Source organism: Leptosomus discolor, chromosome 4 (genome assembly GCF_034619465.1).
Source record: "Leptosomus discolor isolate bLepDis1 chromosome 4, bLepDis1.hap2, whole genome shotgun sequence".
Lineage (NCBI taxonomy): Eukaryota > Metazoa > Chordata > Aves > Leptosomiformes > Leptosomidae > Leptosomus > Leptosomus discolor.
The window spans coordinates 30,564,638-30,582,293 of NC_141394.1; the positions used below are offsets into that span (position 1 = coordinate 30,564,638).

The following is a 17,656-nucleotide window of genomic DNA, read 5'->3' on the forward strand; positions in this document are numbered from 1 at the left end:
GCATGGACTCCTGCCATCAGCTGTTTAAGAAAGGGCTGGAAGTTACCATGACAGTGGTGTGATATAAAATGCATACAGACTGCATTATGTGAGTCCACATGTGGAAAATATTCGTACTGCAATATAAAGGGAATAGGTACCTAAAGAAGTTTTTATCCACCACGAGAAGTTCAACTGAAACCGCAATTTATTCTGTATTTTAGTTGACATGGATGTTTACCTTTCTGTAGGTTCTTCACATACTTTATATACTGAGAGAATATCAGAGGAGAGAGGCAACTAGGCTATTCCTCCAGACCCTTTCCTTTGAGGGACAGGAAACAGTAACCACAGCTTTTAGTTTTTAAGCACGGGTTTTACATTCTTAAGACAGAAAAGAAATCTACAGTTCCGCTCCTGCACTTTTTATTACTTAATTCAATGCACCAGACACTGCTGGGCACAGAGGCCAACTAACATGGGACTGCTCACACCAGCCTCCTCTCCCCATGGCACAGCAGTCACTGGGAACCAGTCCCTGGGGTACTGCAGCTCCCAAGACCTGTCAGAAATTTCTGGGAGAGTTCAAGGTGGCCCCAGACAAAAGCGTGCCACTGAAACAGGGCAGCAGTGCAGGTCTGAGTGCCCAGGATTGCTGCTGGGCTCTGTTCATTAATCTATTGTTTACTAGTTCAGGTGCTACACCAGATACAGTATAAGCCTTTTATGCAGCCTTACAGTCCCTTAAATGTCAGGTCTTTGATACCCACTTTAAAAAAACCCACAGTTATCTGATTATGAAAGTTACTCAAATTTTATATCTGTGTTGTGTTTTTTTAGGGTAAAGGTAACAGTTTAAGTTGAGGTATTTACATTTTGATGCTGCAAAAAATCTGCTCAACCCCACCAGCTTCCTTGAATGCATCTTAAAGTTTCTTGTGTGCTGTGCAGAGTAGTAATGCAACATCTGTCCCTTTGCCCCCCTTCTGGGACCTTTCTCCACCGATCCTGCTGGGGCCACAGTTTCAGAGCATCTCATTCCCGGCCACCTCAGCACCCACTGACCATTCTTGACAGAGCACTCTGCATTTCTGAATGCCTGCTGCTTTCAGTCACTGCATCAGGAGTCAAAATACACAGTGAGACATGGACACCGAAATTAACACTGGGCTTGTTGTAAGGTCCAGAACAGATCGTGATACAACCCACCGTGTAGATTTTGTGATCCTAATTCGATTTAGCTGTGACACTCTATAAACTGATAGATCACTCCTGAGAAAAATCATCACCAAAAGTCTGGCTTGACACTTCGAAGCACCCCTTTTAAGATTGCAAGTCCTTCCTCAGAGAGTCTCGTTTGAGGATTAAACAACTCCTCCAAGCTGTGTTTTACTCAGCCCTTAAACAAGCCCAGCTTTTTTCCTGTGAGGAAAGACCCTCACAGCAAAAAAAAAAATCCCACCTACCCATTTTGCTGTTTACTTTCCCCCTGGTTCTCTCTGAATCCTCGTCGTGGCCCCTCGGCTACATCCTGGGCGCCGTCGCCGGCAGAGGCGCTCGGGGCGGCATTGTGCGTGGCGGGCTGCCGTGGGACATTAACTGCAGGTTTAGCAGCGCTCGGCACAGGCGGCCGCTGCTCAGCATTAGGCTTGGCGTTAACATGCAGTCCGGGTGCAGCAAACGGGGTGGCAGCTGCCGGGGACGGAGCTACTGCCTGGGCCGGGGTGAAGGCGGAGGACGGTGATGGGATGGAGGTGACTTTGGAGGAGGTTACGGCTCCAAACGGCCTCGGTGTCTTATTGTAAGCCACGCTCGCCGTGGCAGTGACTTTGGGTGCAACAGCAGAGGTAATGGGCACAGGCTTAACTACTTCTGTAGGTTCTCCCTATGCGAGATGAAAAACAAAAAAAGAAACACACAAAACCACGCCAAACACATGCACATTCCTCAGCAGGGATTTGCACTGCTCTCAAGGGAGATAACCCACCTAGCGTGAAATGAAGAAGCACAGAAGCAAGCTTTACGCAGACTGCAGCCATGAAATGTATGGAAAAAAACCAAGCCATGCATTTTAGGAAAGGAAACGATCCAAGCATGCACAATCAACATGAAATCCCACAATGCTAACTCCTCTCACCATATCCAAAACAGACACCCCACAAACCACATTTAAGGGAAACTGATGAACCACTATTGCAAAACCCACCAGGTAACTCATGTGGAAAAAAACCCTATTTTTTTTTTTTTTATAAAATTCCACATTCCACCCCTCAAACCAATTCAAGATATGCACATTCCCCATACAAAAACAGCATGTGTATGCGTACACACACACTGTATATATTGATCTGTTGATATGGCCCTTAAGGGCAGAACCAGAGCCCCAAAGCTCATTTATCTGAGGCCAGCGCTTTGGGACTCAGTGAGCTTTCCCAGTTGCACTCAATTGATGTGCTCCATCTCCATATACCTTTGTCAGATCAAAACACTCAAAAAAAATTTTTTTTTTTTTTTCTGGGAGCTTTTAACATGGTGGCTCCCAAATTGTGGCCTTTCAAATCACAGTCAACAGAACAGTAATATACGTTATTTATGTCCACTGGAGAGGATTTTTCAAGTACAGGCCATTTGTAAGCATTTTCAGGTTTGCAAGCAGCCTTCTTATCAAATAGAGGGAGTTTGAAATTATTGTTTGAGAACAAAATATTAGAAGAACTCGAGAACAAGTAATTCTCTAGGGCATTAAGTAAAGTGAGGGTAATTGTTCTCTGAAACTCTCATATTTAGATAAGCCTCTTTCAAAAACAAAGGAAGACTTCAGTGCCCATTAAAAACCAAACAAACAAACCCTTACTTCTGTTTCTCTCCTAGGGACGGGGGAAAAATTTCACAATATCTTTCTAAAAACATGTTCCAAGACTTGGAAGATAACATTTATTCACTTTTTTGGGGGGGAGGTGGATAATCATTTTCCAGGTCTCGCAATTCTTTTTTTTTTTCTTTTGGAGGGGGGAGGCGGGAGGGAATCACTCAAAGATTCAACTGCTGCAATACTCAATGTAAAACATGGAAATCAAGCATGTTATATTGAAAGGAAAGTTTGAATGACAGTGCTTAACAACAGGGTTTGACAGATGGGTAACAGTGAGTGCCACATGCTTGGTTGTGATGATGATGAACATACCTTTGGTACATGAATAAGATCGGGTTTTGTTACAGAAGCCACTCTAGAAGAGGAAAAACATACACATAACTGTAAAAATCAAGTTCTTAAATGTTTAAACATTTCCCTCTTCCAACTCATCGTGTCCACCCACAGATATATAAAATATTCTTTTTCTTTCCTCTCAAGGAAACAAGAAATATTTAAGTTAAACCTACAACATTGTTGTTAACACAAGGAAAAGGCAAAACCAAACTGGATGAGTTTGACACAACGTAAGGAACTCCAGCATCTATCATCAAGTACTTTTTGATTTATAAATTCATAATAACATACCATCAGTTAGGAGACTTGAGCTTCAATTTTCTTATCGTTTTTCATCCTTTCATAAAAAACTATGTCATGTAACTCAAACCCTGGTCAGATAAGTTGCATTTTAAATAGTGCATAACCTTTATTCAGGCTTAAAACAGAAAGCTTCATTTTAGAACAACAACAAGAAGAATCCTTCTGAAGGACTTATCAAGTTAAATAACACAGAAACTTCTTGCACAGTCTTTGGTCTTCAAAGGTAAGGTTAATGTCACTTGAATTCTACAGTAGATGGCAAAAAAATTTCTCCCAAACAATGGGTGCATTGAAACTACTATGGGGTGGTGTGAAGGAAAGGAAGTATCACAATGGAAAGGATTACAAAGATTAAGAATTGACAGATTTTGTCATACCTAAAGTGAAGTGGCAACATGTTATAGGTAAAGGCATCTCACTTGACTTTTTTTTTTTCATATTTGCATATATCTATATGCAAAAAAATACACACATGCAAAATTTAGAAAATAAAAAACACAGCAAAAAAACCTGACACACTAACATTGCCTGCAAACCTTGCTGCTGATAGACTGGAGTCTTTCTGTGCTGTTCCGGTAGAAAAGTGGCTTCTTTCCACATTTCAGAATGTTTCTGGCCATATTTGGTAGCTGCTCAGAAAAGCTGGTACCCTTAATGATCCAAGAACTAGCAATCATGTGCATCCAGAAATCACTCAACCCCCATTTCCGACGACTCTTCTAAATACGATTTTGAAAAGCTGAGGCTGGATTATCATTTCCAAAAGATAATTTGCTGGGGAGGCAAAAAGGTTCATTTATTTGGAAATCAGCTAACAGAGGCTACAATTTAAAACACCTCTATTGTATATACCAGTTTTTCTATTTCTACCAGGAAAACACGGAGAGCTAGACTTGAATTAGGCATACACGGTCCATTTAACAACTCCTTTTTCTTTATTTTCCTTTTTTTCATCTTTTTTTCCTGCCTTTTCTTCTTTTTTTCTTTTTACTAATTACATTCAAAATGTTTACTCCTTCCCTCAAAATCATTTGGCCCCCAGGGCTTATCAGATTCCAGAGCAGCAATCGGGTTCAGAAGCTAACTTACAAAAAGAGAGATACATATAATCCATGTGCAATGTTGGCATGAAAAAAAAAAAAAAAAAAAAAAGCAGCATTGCATGAGAAGATCATCTTCTGCACTTCATCTTCATTATTTGTGCATCGCTGCTGACACACATTATGTCCACATCAACAGTAATTCTCAACAGAGAGAGGGTTTTGTCCGCTGAGGAACAGGCCCGTTCGCCCCTTTCCCACAGGGTGTGCAGCCTATGAGAAGGCTGACCTCCGGCCCTCCAAAGTGCTGGGGTGCATCATTAATCACTCCTAATTGCAGAGTTGTCAATTCGCAGCAACAAAAGCAACAAGAAGAAAAAAAAATCCCAAAACATATCAAAATTTTTCTTTTTTAAGACCACAGTTAGAAGAAAACATGCATCTCACTCTGTATTTTAGGTATATGTTTATTAAATAAAGTAATTTGGAGTGTTTTGCTTATTTATTAAGCTGATCTACCAGCAAGAAGCAGAAAAACATCCATTATTCAAGTCAATTACGATATTTCATGCTTGAGGAAAAAAACTTTTTGCTATGCAGGACCTTGAAGTTTCAGTCTCATAAAAGGAACATACTTAAATTTTTTTTGTTTTTACAAACTAATCAAATCTGAGCTTGCAATGGATGAGATTGCTCTGCATTCATCAATACAGCACTGAGCAAAAATTATTTCAAACTACTATTTCCAGACGATCTCAAGGCATACTCTTACAAAATGCATCTTCAAAAATATCATACAAAAAGAAAAAACAGGGGAAAAAAAGGCTTGATAACTGAAATGTTCCTAATGTCCTTTTAACATGGGAGTCAGACAGCCTTACTTTATTTCCTCCAAACATACTTGAAACAAGGACATAAATTTGTGTGTCCCAGACATACTTCAAACAGTTTAACTTGGCCTTGTTGACTTCAGACCATAATCAGCCTAAAATCTGTGATTTATCCCATATCTTATAAAAAATCCGCTCACCCAGCAAACTGAGCCACAAAGATCTCAATGTGAAAAATGCATGGTGGTTAGACAAGACAGTACAAAAGGAAATGCACACTTGAAGCTGAAAAGCAAAACACGTCCAACACATACATTTATGAAATTACTTCCCTTAGGGTTTTGATAGATACTACCAAATTGCACAGCAAAAAAAGTTATCAAACTGCAGAATCTTGTACATTTTCTTAGCTGTTAGCACTTCACGTGCCACCTAGCAATTAAACACATAAGGAATTCTTGCTGGTTTGGTCATGTTGCATGTATGAATAACTGACGATAAAGGCTTTCAAAATGAGATGACACACTTGCCCTGCGTTGTTACTAAGTAGGAAAGCAGGATGGTTCGAAGCAGGGTATTTTCTGAATGATTTAAAACTAGAAGGTCAGTATATTCGTTTATGCAATATTTTCAGTAACATACAAAGCAGACATAAAAGCCCAGTAGAAATGCTTATTATTTATAACAACTCACACAAAAGACCTTGGCAAACAGTTACAGCTTCTTATGAATTATTACAGACAATGAAAATAGAAGCAGCAGCCATCACTTACTGACAGCCTAATATTGAAAACCAAAGTGCATGAATTTTTTGCACAGGCTGCTCTAAGCCCTTTGTTCTTTCAGAAAAAAGCTATATTTAACTTGTGTAAACAGTTCACTTCGACCAAACATGATCAAATTTGCTCTCTAAACATACCACAAGCCATTCCTCTCTGATGAATACTTTTGTGACATTTAATGCAATTCAAAACATTCCAACTTCCAGCGCAGCCTTATTAGGAAAATGCATTGGTCCACTTTTTGCTGTGAGCAACATGCCCAGCAAAAACTATTAATTCTTTAAATTCTCCTGTTATTCATTCCCTTTCCAAGTATTTCAGCCATAAAGAAACAGACAATAGCAATATAACAGAATCCTTCCATAATTATACTAATATCTGGGAAACCCCATTATTAAAGGTAAATCTACAGTATTTCATGCTTCTTCAATAACTACAACTCATAAGTCACCTCTAAAGATCAATCACCAATGAAAACACTGTAATCTCAATAATTAGCATTATGGAAGCAAATGCAATGCAAAGTAGAATTTTTTGGAGAAGTCCCAGCTGTCCTGTGGGTATAACCACAGAACAGAGACCCAAACCCTCAGCCAATAAATCCCTAAAGCTTCATTGAACTTAAAAATCCAAAAGACGTCTCAGATTCATCTCTCCTCTGAACTCCATTTAAAGTCCCACCATTCCCAGCCTTCTGTTCCTTATTAAAGGCACTATATTATAACTTATAAAGCAGATGCTGAACTCAATGTAAAAATCATAAGAAGGTCACTGCGCTTATGTGCCCCTCTATAAACAAGGGGAGGACACAATACCAGTATTAATACAGGTATTGTGTTTGAGGGTTTTGTATCTCTCTAACTTAAAGTATTGCTCATAAACTCTACTGTGAGATACAAGAAGCTGCTGCAAAGCCTTCATTGCTGAAAAGAAGTCGAGGCTGGAAGATCTTCTGCAAAATTGCATCTGTTGTTCTGAAATGACCCTTTCTAAAAGGAGGAAGGAAGGAATTTTTCCCACCCCTGTCATTTTCAAAACTTAACTCCTTTTCCCTAGCTGATCAACCAGGTCACAGTTTCTAGCAGCAGATACTACAACCCTGAAAAGTCACTGGTCAGAAAAACATGATCTTCTAGTGGTTTTGCCACTGAAGTCTGCAGTTCTGGCTTTTTGCTTCATTTTATTTTTAGAGAGCAGCCAGTTGACAGGGCAGAAAGCTAAACGCATTTGCTTTTCACAAATTAGCCAAGTAATGAAAAAAGATGACAAGAAGAAAAAGTTTAACATATATAACAAGCTGTGGCTTTCACTAGGGGTTATCTGAATAAAAACAAATGCAGATGTAATTTAAGGCACAGAAAAAAAGAACAATCCAAATATATTTCTTTTTTTCCTTAGACCCAAGCCCCTTCTCTATCACAGACATACTCATTTCTTACCAACCTTGCTCCAGCTCACAATAGAAAAGCAAAAACCTTCTTAAGCTTGCGTCTTGTTGCAACTTATACACCATCAGAAATGGCTGCCTTACACACACTAATATAACATACAACCACATTTCCCACCGTTTTGTAGGAACATACACACTGCTCTGAGCAACACCAGTCAGCAAATCAGTGCTTCAGCAATCTTACCATCACTAGCACACGTGGCCTTGAGACTGCAAACCTGTGCACATCCCAATGCATGGCAAAGCAGAGGTAGCAACATTATCATTAAGTACTACCCAATGAGAACTGGAATCTGTTGCAGTCATTGCAAAAAGAAGATTACTTTTTTTTTCCTCCTTAAGAAACACGGTAACATTTTCAAATCAATACTCTGGTCATCATGCTTGCTAACATACCAACAGATGGTTGTCAACAACATTTTATTTCTTGAGTCATTCTCTTTGTTGAACATATCAAATTATGAGAAATACGGGAATGTTAATTACAATCAAATAATGCAGACTTCAGCACTGACCACCTGCTTAGGGGAGCAAACAGCAACCTCAAACCAGTGACACAGGAGAGAGAAGAGGGAATGCATAATGGCATTTCAGATACCATACATCTCCAGGAGCCTTGGTACAAACACCTAATTCTGAAAACTAATTCTTACATTAAAAATGCACTCTTTCTCTTCTCGCCCTACAAAATACAGGCTGTAAACTTGTCATAATTCAAACATTAAAATGCAAACAGTGTGAGAGACCATTGTCTCAGCATTAACAAAATACTGAAGAGAGTTTCTGTGGATGCTTTGTATGTGAAATCTCAGAAAAGGATCTCTTCAGTCAGATGAACCACTTTAAACAGCTTATAACTTCTGGGCTTCACGAGATGTATTTATGGGGTATATTTAATGGGGCATGCTGAGAATATCAGTAGTTATTTCTTGACAGAATAGTACCTCAAGATAATACTTAACACCTTACTTCATTATATTTAGCCTGGGAATATTAGCTTGTGAGTCACTGAAGAGATTCCATATTTTCAGTAAGTTTAAAAGGGAAGAGTTAATATAAGTGTCAGCATTTTACATTTGGTATATACTACATAATACCTGTACATCTTCACACCGTGCACTGCCCCAGCGCACTAGATTACAGTGAAGCACTAGGTCAGGTAAAAGAAAGAAAAATTGTATTCTTGCTTTACTGGCTATTTGATAGTTGGCCAAATCAAACTTAGGTCTCCCCTCAAATTTAAATAAGGTTTGGGATTTCACCATTATGTGTTAAAATAAACAGTGCTGACATTTTAGGAGAGAAACAAGCTGCTCTCTGCTTTGGTATTCCTACCCACACAGGATTAGTTGTTTTCCAGACCTCCCAAAGGCAACCACTGCTCATAGCCTCATTCCTGTGGCCTGCGGCAACCCTACCAAATGCATTTGTATAGAGCGTTTAAGTGCAGGCAGATAATATTTTATTCTATTAAAGCAAACCCAAAAGCGAAATAAAAAGCTAAGGAAAAAATACCATGGAATTTATCTCACTTACCTTCTGACTGCCAGAGACTTTTAAAAACATGCTTCTCACTCCCATGAAGGCAGAAGGTTTAGAAACCTGGACAGCCCATGCGTAAGACCATCGCTGGACTAGAGGGCACGTCTGTCCATGCCTGCTCATGACTCCCCTGGTCAGAGCCCAAAGAGGTAAAGCATCCCCAATACCAAGTACAGCCACTGCCTTACAATCCTCTATGGCAGATCAGTGCTGGTTGTCCTATAAAAGTTATAGAGCAGCCTATATACAAGTGGCAGATCAGCATGTCTAAGTGATCGAGTTCGCTGGGCAGGAATCCCACCCTGCTGCTGCTTGGCTACTCACAAGCGATAAAAAAAATAATGGCTTTTATATAAGACCTCCTTATACATTACCTTCAGTGATGGTGGTTATTTCTATCCGTTATGTCTTGTTATAAACTGAATTATATCTTTTCTTTAAGCTTTTCTAAAGCTGTCTTGCCAACTAACAGTATCCACATAAAGGTGCAAACAAGACAATATAACTATACCCGGGATTTTAACAAAGCGAAATTTATAAATTTTATTTTCTTTACAAGTGCTTATTAGATACTAATTCCAACACAGCAAGCTACCTTTTAAAAATAGCCAGCTTAATGAAAAGCATAGGGCTAAATGACTTGCAGACCTAATGAGTCCTCTAAAGCCCTCAAAAAAATCGTTCCACTTCATGCTGACATCAGTCTGTCATCAAATCTGGGTTATAATTTAGGAGACTTGAAACTAAACACTAAATTATTTTTTCCAGTAGTTTCCACAATATGGTGACTAACATTTAAATTACCTCCTTTGTCTAAAACACAGCCCAAATAAGCTTGAAAAGTACAGTCATATCTTTTAACAGGAAATTCATGACAAACAAGCACTCCCCAGTTCCCAACATGTCCTTATTTGGGATATTTATATTTTTTTCCCCTCTTAAGTGCATACTTGGGAATGAGAATTTACAGCAATACTATTTCTCTCAAATGAAGGATCTGGCAATTTAGAGAGTCACTAGATTATTACGGTTTACTCCTTATGAGAGCTAAGTACTTCTCTACAAAGCAGCTCACCCATCCATGGCTTCAAGAAAAATCTGAGAAATGTCATGGAATCACAGTTAACCAGATGAGACAAAATTGTTTTTCAATGTGTCAGGCAGGAATAACAAAGAAGAGCCATATCCTTCACTAGGTCACCTGGCACAGGAAGCAGTGTCACCCACCCAGGCCCCAGAAGCACTGCCCAGGTGTCTTTGGCTAAATCTCAGCTGCTTCATCGCACCTCCTGGTTCTTATCTTACTGACTTGTGACAATACAGGAACAATATAAGCAACTTAATATACAACTTCTGAATTTCCATCTGTTCTATTTGGAGCTCTATGTCTCAACCGCGTGGACATTGCGAAGAGCCTGCCACAACTACATGGCTGTCAGGAAAAATCACTGAGCCTGGCACTGGTCCAGAAAAGACAGGGACACGGCACAAATCACCATTAAATAAACATCATGCTAAATATACTAAAAAGGACGAAGTCTTCTGGTTTTAATAGACTATGCTACAGTTTTAACTTTTTTCAATTAAGATCAGGACACCTGAGTGTGACCCACCACCAAATGAACAAGTTTTCTTTCCCATCCAGTCTCTCGGACACCTCTTATGCCTCCCCAGCCCCAAGGATCAACATCCACCCTTGAGGTGTGTGAGTCCAGGGCCTGGCTGGCAAACTGCTGCAAGGACGACCACAGGCCGTTCCATCGCAGGGACACTGCAGCCAGTACATACCCACACTTCATCTTCATCGCAGCAGGTGTGTTTACAGGGGCTCCCCCAGACTGTCGCCAAAGAGGATACCACCATAGGTGGTGGTGGCTCTGGAGAGCAGAGCTGAAGCACTTTAAACCACATCACAGAACTTTTACAGGACCAATTTAACGAACGTGCACTTGGCAGAAGTGACTTTTGTTGCCCTTTATCATTTCCGTGTATTGTTTATGTTTATCCACTTAAGGTCACTGGCTTAGCAGCATGTATTGCAGGTCTAATCTGCTGAGAAAAGCTATTTATGTCTCAGCACGGCTGTCTACTATAGCTTTAGATATCTAACAACTTCAATTTGAAAGAAGTCTTATAAGGAAACCGCCAACTATTGCATCTAGAGGACCTCAAGTTATCCTGGCCAACAGGTCTCACCACACTTTAAGGGAAAGGGAAGTCAAAGAGCAACTGCCAGAGTACAAGCTGCAGCTGGAAATTATTTTGTTTACCGCAAAAGCTGAGCAAGAAAGATCAAAAACAGCAGTGATCTCAAATAGCTAATTTCTGTAGTTAATAAACTGGCCAAGGAAACAATTATACTGGAAACTCTAGCATTGATTAAGTAAAGGTGCATAAAGCAGTGTTTGCAACAACTATGAAAGAAGAGAAAAATTAGTAATCCCACCTGACTCCAACTGATCCAGCTAATTAAAGAGCTTCTCCTTCCCACAGTCCAGCTTTAGAAAAAGTAGCTTTTAACCTTTTTGGCTCAAAACACTTTGGGGACAGCATTCACAGCATGCTCACAGCATATGAAGCAATTAACTGCTTTTGTGGGCAACTAATCACTGATGCAAAACAGATGCAAAACATCTGACTGCCACAAAACCTGTTGAGATTTTTCACAATGCTGCAAACTTTACTTCGGCTATAAGGCAAGTGGAAAGGAAGTGAGCAATGTCTGACAGGCACAATATGTGTTTTCATTACCTCATGGGGTTTTGCAGTTCTGTGCCACAGACGTGGCTTTCTACTGACAATACCCTGGAATTTTTCAGAAACTGAGCCAAAAAAAAAAAAAGAAACAGTGCAGCTGTGCAATTTGGCTATTAATAGACATTCAACACTGTACCTACCACTTACCTTTCTATTAGATGTAACAGATACGTAACTAGTGAAACTTGCAGTGGTGGCTCTCAACTTGTATTTAGCTTGTTTCAGATCTCTAGAAAATCCTGTATACCTGAAAACCTGCCTGCTTTTCCCAGCTCTACCAAAAATCCCCCCTTTCTTATGCTGTTACACTTTTATGATACTACCACTATCCTTCAGGAAGGCATTTATTTTCCAAGCAGCAAATCATTAATTTATTCTCATTCCACTCTTCACTACAGGAAGGTAGCAAAAGCCCTACTGCTAGGTCAAGACACTACAATTGTGATTCTCTACAGCGGAGAGATGATCTTGGATGGCAGAGGGCATTTTTATTTGAACAGTGTCTCATTTTTTCCTGTGGGCTGATGCTTAAGAATGGTTTATATAATTACACTAGTCAGTTCATGTATCTACCTTAAGCTTTTTTTTTAGTATTCTTTACATCCCACATTCACAGAGGTGCAAAATTAACTATCTGAAATGGAGAAAATAAACAGCTACCTGCATAGTTACTGAACACTCATAATACTTAGCCAGTTCAAGCTGACTTGAACTATTTTCAGCATATGAAGGGCACAGCCCATATTTAAACCACTTGAGCTTCTTTTAATCCATTTAGAGACAACTGTCCCTTGACAGATCACCACATATCCTTTTATAATTAAAGAATGCCTGCAAGTTAGCATCATAAACTACACATGTCGGAGAGATGTGTTTTTCAAAGGAAAGCAACAGGTGCGGGGCATATTCTGTATTTGAAAAACAAAAGCGTAAATAGAGACAAGTAACATCACTTGCGGCACCCAAACAATGAGATAAGTGTTTATGAAGGAAAAAATGACACAGATTACACAGCCGACTGAGGCAGGATGAACTTAGGTGTCATTTGGTCAGGTAAGCTGCCTGGACATCAGCAGATTTTGAGCCACAGGGAATCAAACCCATAGTAGAGAGAACAGTGAAAATTATTGTTTTCCTATTCTTAACATTGGGATAACAGGAGCAAGATCAGGTCAATTTTCAAAAGAAGATTTGAAATAAATGCTATTAAGTACATCACACAATCCAGGTAATATATCAAATACAAAGCCCCTACATTTTCTAAAAAAAGGGGACAGAAGTTTCACTCAAATATATTAACATACTACTCAAATTCACAGGTAAGAAGAGTCGTATTCTAAGAAATGTTTCAGTTTTCCAAAATGCAAGCCTTTCCATTTATCTAGACTTGGCCAGAAGCACAGGAAGCACCACTGCTCACGCATGACTGCAGAGTGACTGCCAAATCCCAAGGCTACTTCAGGTTCTGGGAAGTAAACCAACAGGGCTTTAGAAACTTTTTGATCAGAAAACTTTTGGACCTGATTCAAACAGCTACTCTTCAAGCTTGCTGTCTTTCTGGCAGTCCCATTAAACTATTGTATTCAACGGACATTTGACTGAACACTAGCATTAGAAACTCAGAAGTACTAGCAAGAAAGTTTTGCCTGATGTTCGCAGACAGTCATTGTTTTCTTGACTTTCTGATATCTTCCTACCAACACTTTCCTTTACATAGCCAGTAGAGGGAATAAAAAACCCCCTATTGATCAGTGTTCCAAAGCACTACAAACAGTATGGTCATGGCAACCTCAAGAAGTTTTTAATCAGGCTGTTTGTAAATTGGTAATGCAGTCAAAATAGAGCTGTGCTGCTGTATTTCTTAGGAATTTACAGTGCACATGAAGCACATCAGACTTCCAAAGTGAAGCTCTTCACGCAGAAGCGCAAGGCTTCCCCTCCATTTCCTAGTTTGAGACCCCAACAGCTTTGCTCTTTGTCTCCCTTGTATGATGTAGCTTTCTGCAGCTGAATCAGAGGCTGCTGAAGGCTTCCTCTAATAAAAACCCCAAGGAGAAAACAAGACACAGGCAGCATGAAGACAACGACGATGACAAGACTAGTTTCCCTCACGGTGAAAGAATTTCTTCAACTTTATGTTCCAGTCCTCAACACTGACTGGTGCAAAACTCTCCTCAGCAACAGACACAGAATAACATTAGCTGTTACTACCAATTATTTTTTATAGCTACACACTAGCATGCTAGAAGAGGCTAGAGCAGCCCCAGGATTCTTGTCTCCGTTGCCACCTTAAATTTTCTCATCTCATCTTTAATTAATCATTCTATGCTTAATGCTTTTAAATTAAAGTTAACAAATACAAAACAAATACCTCTGGCTATATAAATAAATGTCAAATGAAGCAATTTGTAGGGACACAAACACACAAAGTGATAAATTAAACTACCTCTGTTATCTCAGTCATATGACAAATTTGATGTGCTTTATGCAGGCAGTGACACTATGTATTTCTGAACAAAAGCAAGCCACCCAAGACATTAAAAAGATCTCAATCATTAAGAGCTGATGCCTCTAAACCTCATACTGAATCACTTGGACAGGAGAGCGTTGAGTGTTTCATACCCTCATACCACAAAATCACGTCCAGTTGCTGGATTAAGTTGCTGGTACATACAATTTAAAGGGTCTCATGTTTTCAGTAAATCAAATGTAACATTTTTGGGCTGCCCACACAGGCCAGGCTTGCTCTAATCCAATGACTACAGCTGGCATAAAAACAGAGAGGACAAAATTTGAGAAGTAATTTATTACCTGCTAGGAGAGGGACAATTCTCCCAAGAAAAAAAAAAAAAAAAAAAAAGTAATTCTTCCATGTCTAAATTTATCATTACCTCTTTTAACAAATGCTTCGTAGACCCCGGATTACTGACTCCATGGAAAAGGGCCTAAGAGTTGTCCTAACACATGGAGACAGACAGCTTATGCTGACCCATTCGAGTGCCCTGCCCTTCAATACTCCCACCTACTCCCTTGTAAATTGGCTCAAGATTTGGCCAGGCATCTTCTCCCCTTTAGAGTAATGAGCAGCCAAACACAGTATACAAAGAACAGTAATAAAGATGAAATAGAGAATTAGGTATTTCTGTAGCAGCACTGTGTATTTTGCAGATACAGCAAAAGCCTGCGAGGGGGTAGTACTGCAATGGACTGTGTACCCAAAACCATACACACAAACATACAACTTTGTTACAGCGATGTTTGTTTTCAGACACCAAAGCAAAGATCCTCAGGGCAAGATGCTGTTCATTTTCTGTGTGAGAACGGGGTTGGATTATTTTTTTTAAATGTCTCCAAGTCTGCTTATACCTTCCACTCCCTTGATAATTCTATAATCAAGGACTGATTTCCTGGAATAAATACATCCCAAATGATTCTCTGTATCCTCAAAAAAAGCATACGGATATACCCATGGGTAATGTTTAGACCAGACAAATACATGTATTCTGGTGTGTGGAGGAGTTTTAACAGCTGCATTGTTCAATGCAGCTGTTCACAATTACTGGCATGCATTGTGAGGCACTTTTGATTACTGAATGTTTAATCTATATATAAATGCATTATTTTGCTACTCAAAAGTTTGGCATTTAGATGGTATCTGCAAGGCTTCAAAACTGAAGTCTGCCTGTGATACCCCAGCCGGTTATTTCAAAGTGTGCCAACGGAATTAAAATGTCAGTAAAGATCATGCCACTCTCTGAGGTATCTGTGTTATTTTAAGAAGCAAAGATAAACTGTGGCCAACTTCACATTGTTTCCTTAAATCTTTCACTCAATAACTACAGACACAGCCTAAAATAAATGTGCAAGGTGGTCAATGGCACCACAATTCACACGCTAACTAACAAGTCCCTGAACGTTCAAAAAGGTTTTGGATAGGTTGCACAGGTCAAATCAGAAAAGGATAGAAGTTTCATCTGAGATTGTGAATGGCAAATCGCCACCAGTCATAGAGGAGAACTCACACACTCTGTCAAAGGTATTAGCATGAAAATCTGCTATTTGAGAGCAGAGTTTGGGGGAGCATTTAAATTATTGACCTGAAATACCAGAACTCTTAAAAGAATTAGCTCACTAACTGCAGAAAACATTCACTACAAACAGTTACATGCTAATTCAATCATGCAAATTATTGTTATGTGGATGCTGTTTTACTACAAGATACCGTCCTGGTAAGCAAAGGTGAAGAATGTAACTCCATAGTCTGCCACTTGAAGGCATTTTTTTAGGAGAAAAAACATCACAGGTCTCAGCTGCTTCCTATAACAGTTTTTAGGCATGCATTTGACTTGGAGCTAGGAAATACATGATGTGAAACATTGATCTCTGCACTGTAAATTATGCTGCTTGGGTGATCTCTTTGGACAAAGATGAAAAGTTCAACTGCCCAGACATCTTTTCTTAATAATGCATTTATGTGAAGCAGACCAGGGACCAATGCTGTTTTTCTTGGGCCAACTGCTATCTCCAAGAGGAAACATCCACAAACAAGGAGAAAAATACGTCACTGCCCTGTGTAAGGCTTAAGATTTCTGCAGTCTCATGGAAAAATGAGAAAACATTTCTTCACAGTCCTGAAAAATTTTCTGTGCAGTTATACAAAGCTTGGATTGGGTACCATGGTTTGGAAATCAACAAAGCAGTGCTGGCCACCTTCTAGTATCCATACATGATAACCTATGGTCTTCTTCAATCCAGCAGGCACATGTACAAAGCCTGATTTTTAGAGAGTCCTCACCTGGGCTGGTCTTTGCCTACCCAAGCCCTTCCTACACGCTTGACCAGCCTCAGAGGTGCAGAGAGTTTGAAATTATGGCCACTACAAGAGCTCCCTAATCCCACATTGAAAGACTTCCACATCTACCATCACAAAAATCCGATCACCTTCTGGGTCCTGCCCATTTCTACCAGTTTTTCCTTTTGCCTCCCTGCCTGACCATTAGTGATCTACAGTGACCTAAAGCAGGGAATAGTATTAGACCATTAATGGCATATACTGTATCTTCATTTTCACATTTTTACCTAAATGGGTAGCAGTGAAGTCTGACAGATCCTCTTTAGGAACATCAGTTTTCAAACAACAATAACAAAAAAATCACTACCAAAGAAACCCCACAAACAAACAAGACCACTCCACTCAGAGTGACAGACAGACTGACAAAAAAAGGAAAAATGCTGAAATTGTCAAGAGGTAACTTAACAATTTGGTGATTCACCATGAGAGGAGTCTTCTGAGGTGTTTTAAAAAACCCCACAAAACCAAATAGTAGGAATATGGTGCATCGTGAGAAGGATCAGACGAATTCTTAGCATTTTTTAAGAATAAAATCATTTGGGTGAATTATATAATGAATAGAGTAGTGAAGAGTAAATATCTAATGTCTGCAATTACTTCAGCTCACCCTCATACTTCCTTTTGGTCTCACCCACAGTGTGCAGTGATTCACGAGATCTCAACAAGGAGACATTCTCTACTGCTAATATATTGGGGAAAAAAGGGAAAAAAACCACCTCAGCCAAGTAAAATATCCATGATCAAAATTAAAAGTGTACTCTCAAAATAAACATTTGCCATAAAATTATGTTCTCAAAGCCAAATAGCAAGCTACAACCTCCTCCATCTCTCTTTTGCAAAGAAAGAAAAGGAAAACAAAAGGAATAGTTTCACAGTGTCCTTTATTCAGATCTTGATCAGAGATGTGTTTGCC

General features: G+C 39.5%; 1 protein-coding gene across 6 annotated transcripts in view; it reads right to left on the reverse strand.

Moving 5' to 3' along the window:
• Positions 1-17,656, reverse strand: part of PDLIM5 (PDZ and LIM domain 5) — a 128,354-nt gene that overhangs the window by 54,007 nt on the left and 56,691 nt on the right. For 5 of the 6 annotated variants that reach the window (XM_086463722.1, XM_086463723.1, XM_086463719.1 and 2 more), the window contains exons 3-4: positions 3,164-3,206; positions 1,446-1,864 (exon numbers count right to left, since the gene is read on the reverse strand). In XM_086463722.1, the coding sequence (XP_086319848.1) occupies positions 1,446-1,864; positions 3,164-3,206 (462 nt within the window). The remainder of the gene's footprint in view (positions 1-1,445; positions 1,865-3,163; positions 3,207-17,656) is intronic. The other variant, XM_086463724.1, reaches the window with a different exon arrangement.